This window comes from Austrofundulus limnaeus, unplaced genomic scaffold, assembly GCF_001266775.1.
Source record: "Austrofundulus limnaeus strain Quisiro unplaced genomic scaffold, Austrofundulus_limnaeus-1.0 Scaffold174, whole genome shotgun sequence".
NCBI lineage: Eukaryota > Metazoa > Chordata > Actinopteri > Cyprinodontiformes > Rivulidae > Austrofundulus > Austrofundulus limnaeus.
This window is the reverse complement of record NW_013952576.1, coordinates 159,122-162,999: the sequence shown is the minus strand read 5'-3', so window position 1 is coordinate 162,999 and position 3,878 is coordinate 159,122. Positions and strand designations below refer to the sequence as shown.

General features: G+C 40.0%; 1 protein-coding gene across 1 annotated transcript in view; it reads left to right on the top strand.

The window, feature by feature from the left end:
* Nucleotides 1-2,331, top strand: part of arr3a (arrestin 3a, retinal (X-arrestin)) — a 6,558-nt gene extending 4,227 nt beyond the window's left edge. Inside the window, exons 7-17 of the mRNA XM_014017652.1 lie at nucleotides 223-282; nucleotides 352-428; nucleotides 519-654; nucleotides 728-812; nucleotides 897-969; nucleotides 1,061-1,198; nucleotides 1,343-1,426; nucleotides 1,511-1,534; nucleotides 1,621-1,670; nucleotides 1,767-1,786; nucleotides 1,859-2,331. Of these exons, the coding sequence (XP_013873106.1) occupies nucleotides 223-282; nucleotides 352-428; nucleotides 519-654; nucleotides 728-812; nucleotides 897-969; nucleotides 1,061-1,198; nucleotides 1,343-1,426; nucleotides 1,511-1,534; nucleotides 1,621-1,670; nucleotides 1,767-1,771 (732 nt within the window). The 3' untranslated portion in view covers nucleotides 1,772-1,786; nucleotides 1,859-2,331. The remainder of the gene's footprint in view (nucleotides 1-222; nucleotides 283-351; nucleotides 429-518; nucleotides 655-727; nucleotides 813-896; nucleotides 970-1,060; nucleotides 1,199-1,342; nucleotides 1,427-1,510; nucleotides 1,535-1,620; nucleotides 1,671-1,766; nucleotides 1,787-1,858) is intronic.
* Nucleotides 2,332-3,878: the final 1,547 nt, after the last annotated feature.

Sequence of the window (3,878 nt, the reverse complement as noted above, 5' to 3'; positions counted from 1 at the left end):
TATTTAATTTGTGAATTAAATAGTTAGTTTATAAACTATGACATTTATAAATGTATGAATCATATGGTGAAAACTGACTTTGAAAAATAAATCTGTTCTTTTTTTCTTATAAAAGGCTAAATAAAACATAAATATTGGTGGTAATTTTTGGCTGTGTAACTTTACAAACAGCACCCTATGGAACTCATATTTGAACATTAAGCTTAATTTTTTTCCCTTCAGATTCCCAACAACCTGCCGTGCTCAGTCTCTCTGCAGCCCGGGCCTGACGACAAGGGGAAGGTATGTGTTGTTAACACTTTCTTCACAGTATTAAGTCATGAATGTAACGTGGTGAACTGCTCTCTGCAGGCTTGTGGCGTGGACTTTGAGGTGAAAACTTACCTGGCCAAGGAGAAGGACAACCCCGATGAAAAGATTGAAAAGAAGTGCGTAAACTTTCCATTCCGGCTCCCATTTTACCCRAGTGTGCATCACTAATCTGCTTTTCTTCTTCTCTCGCCGACTTACCAAAACAGGGACACTGCTCGTCTCGTCATCCGCAAAATCCAGTTCGCCCCGTCTCAGTCGGGCCCAGGGCCCAAGGCTGACATCTGCAAAAGCTTTATGATGTCCGACAAACCCGTTCATTTCGAGGCATCGATGGACAAAGATGTGAGTGGCAACATTTTTTTTTCATCTTCCAGAGGAGCAACAATGAACAGGTTTCATTTCTGCTTTCCCTCAGCTCTACTTTCATGGTGAGGCCATCCCAATCAAAATCAAAATCAATAACGAGAGCAACAAAACGGTGAAGAAATTCAAAATCACCGGTGGGTGCCTTTTATTAAAAACAACTGTTGTTGCTACAACTGTCATTAGCGCACAACCTGACTATCTGCTTTTTTTTCTTACAGTGGATCAAACCACCGACATCGTTCTCTACTCAGCAGACAAATACACCAAAACTGTCTTCTCTCAGGAGATTTCGTATGTCCTGAAAAAAAAAAAACACAGAAAGCCTCTCACCAGTCCAAGAGTGATGTGTTTGCTTACTGATTTGTGTTTTAACGGGTTTCAGGGAGACCGTGGAGCCCAACAGCACCTTCGAGAAAACGGTGAGCATCATKCCCAATCTGTCTGACAACAAGGAGAAAAGAGGGCTGGCCCTGGACGGGCGGCTGAAGGACGAGGATACGAACTTGGCCTCCACCACCATGTCAGTGCGCCGCGTAAAAAACAAACAAGAGTTTACTTTTAGTTGCAACTTATTTCCAGCAGCTCAGCGTCTGCGTTAATTGYAGCACCCTTGACTAAATTAAACCCGCTAATCCCTTAAACCCCTCTAATTCCACCTTCACAGGTTGAAGCAGAACATTGATAAAGAGGTGCTGGGCATTCTGGTTACCTACAAGATTAAAATTAACCTCATGGTGGCTGGAGCTGGGTGAGTCTGTTTGTCTGAATCATTTTTGTCATAAGTAAACTGAAAGATTACCTTAAAAACTGACACTGTCCCTCTTCTCTGCAGCCTAATGGGCTCCCTCACTGCCAGGTAAGCTGTCTCTCTATTACAGCTAATTAACAAGGACTGCTAAATGTTCCTCGATGCTGATTGGCTGGTTTCTTTTTCCTGTGCAGTGATGTCACTGTGGAGCTGCCCCTGAACCTCATGCACCAAAAACCTCAAGGTCTGTTTGTCTAAAAACACACAGGTTACAGCTGACTGATGATTCCACACTCTCATCCTAACTTTGACTTCTTTTTAATCCCTCCAAAACGAGCAGATTAAGAGCGGCACGTTGCTGTAAGTATTTCGTTTTGTTACCTTTGACATCATGAGTTWTACTTTATAAATTAAAACTTTACCCTTTTCTAGAGAGGAGGTTGCCCTGCAGGTTGAGAAGACGCCTACAGAAATTCAGGAAGAAATTCAAAGGATGTGAGGATAAAAAAAGAGAAGAATGTGACTGATGTTGGGTAAATTATCAATAAACGAGCAGCCGAAGAAGAAAGTCTTTTCAATGCAGGACCCGAGAATTTGACTTGAAACATTAGTCTCCCTTACAGCATTTTTTGTTTGTTTCTGTAGTGAGCTTGTTGTCATGTAGCTGTAGAGAATGTTTGTTTTTACAGAAACTGAATTCTGTACAACACTCCCAGAAGACAACCCACATCATTTTCACAATGTTACATCCAGAAAACTGGAAATACGTCTGAAGCCCATAAAAACCACTGTGCTTTGAAATACTGTGATACTGTTGAGTAAAAATGTTCAGTTTAAAGAAAAATTGTCAATTTTATTGGACTTATCAAACATCTTAATGTACAATAAAGTTACTTTGAAACCAATTTAAATTTGTGGCTTATTTATATTATAGGCATTTATATTTTARGCATTGACTACAAGAAGTTCTTTCTTAATAATAAAATAAAACGCACGTGTTAAAAATGACTTGTCACAAACAAAGCCCCAGAGAGGGCTCTATGGCAAAGACTTCCAACCTGGGGTACGTGAACATATTACTGTAAGTATGTAGAAAAAATTCCCAGRTGTGTAAAAAAATAAAGAAAAATGGGACTGATTTCCACAATACAGAAACTGCAGTCAGAATCATAGAAATAACATAAAAATTGAATCCAGTATCAAAGATGGAATCTCATAAAATTTGCTACTTTGGCTGAGTTTCTGATGTATTTTAGACAATAAAATGTATTTTAGATGCTGCTGTTTTCTGCACCTGCCATTACCTGGTCTAATTGTTCAATTACTTATTCACTTTCAAGGCAACATTTTTATCTTTATGTTTAATTTAAATTGAAAAAAAATTGAATAACTGAGGATTAAATGTTGTAGGGGGTTAAATAAAGAATTAATTTAATAATCAGTTGTAGTACATTATGGTTTTAGAAAATCATCATTATGGTTGACTGTAGGGGTACTAGTGGTATGACAAAATTGCTCAGTGGGTACATAAGTCTAAAAAGGTTGGGAGCCACTGGTTTAAAGTCCGGAAACATTGCAGTGCTTTCAGGACCTTAGACACTTCCTTCAGCCCTTCACACGGTTCAAGGTCCTGAAACATTGCAGCACTTTCAGGACCTTGGACAGTTCCTTCAGCCCTTCACAAGGTTCAAGGTCCTGAAACATTGCAGCACTTTCAGGACCTTGGACAGTTCCTTCAGTCCTTCACAAGGTTCAAGGTCCTGAAACATTGCAGCACTTTCAGGACCTTGGACAGTTCTTTCAGCCCTTCACAGGTTCAAGGTCCTGAAACATTGCAGCACTTTCAGGACCTTGGATAGTTCCTTCAGCCCTTCACATGGTTCAAGGTCCTGAAACATTGCAGCACTTTCAGGAACTTGGACAGTTCCTTCAGTCCTTCACAAGGTTCAAGTTCCTGAAACAATGCAGTACTTTCAGGACCTTGGACAGTTCCTTCACCCCTTCACAGGTTCAAGGTCCTGAAACATTGCAGCACTTTCAGGACCTTGGACAGTTCCTTCGGTCATTCACACTTTCTAAAGCAAGGATTCTCATCCACGTGGGCAGATTACAGGGGGTACGTGGAAAAATTTCCCAGATGTGWAAAAATAAAAATAGGACTGAGATATGTAGGACCCTATGATTTCCGCATTGTGGAAATTGCAGTCAGATCCACRAAATTAACACAAAATGGAATCCAGTACAAAAACTGGAATCTCATGGAATTTGCTCATTTGGGTGAGTTTCTGGTGTATTTTGGACAATACAATGTATTTTGGACGCTTCTCTTTTCTGCACCTGCCATTACCTTRTTTAATTACTTATTCACTTTCAAGGCAATGGCTTATCCTAAATTTCTCTTACTTTTGTTCGTACAAAGGGTTTGTACGAACATGTCACGTCAGATTCAACA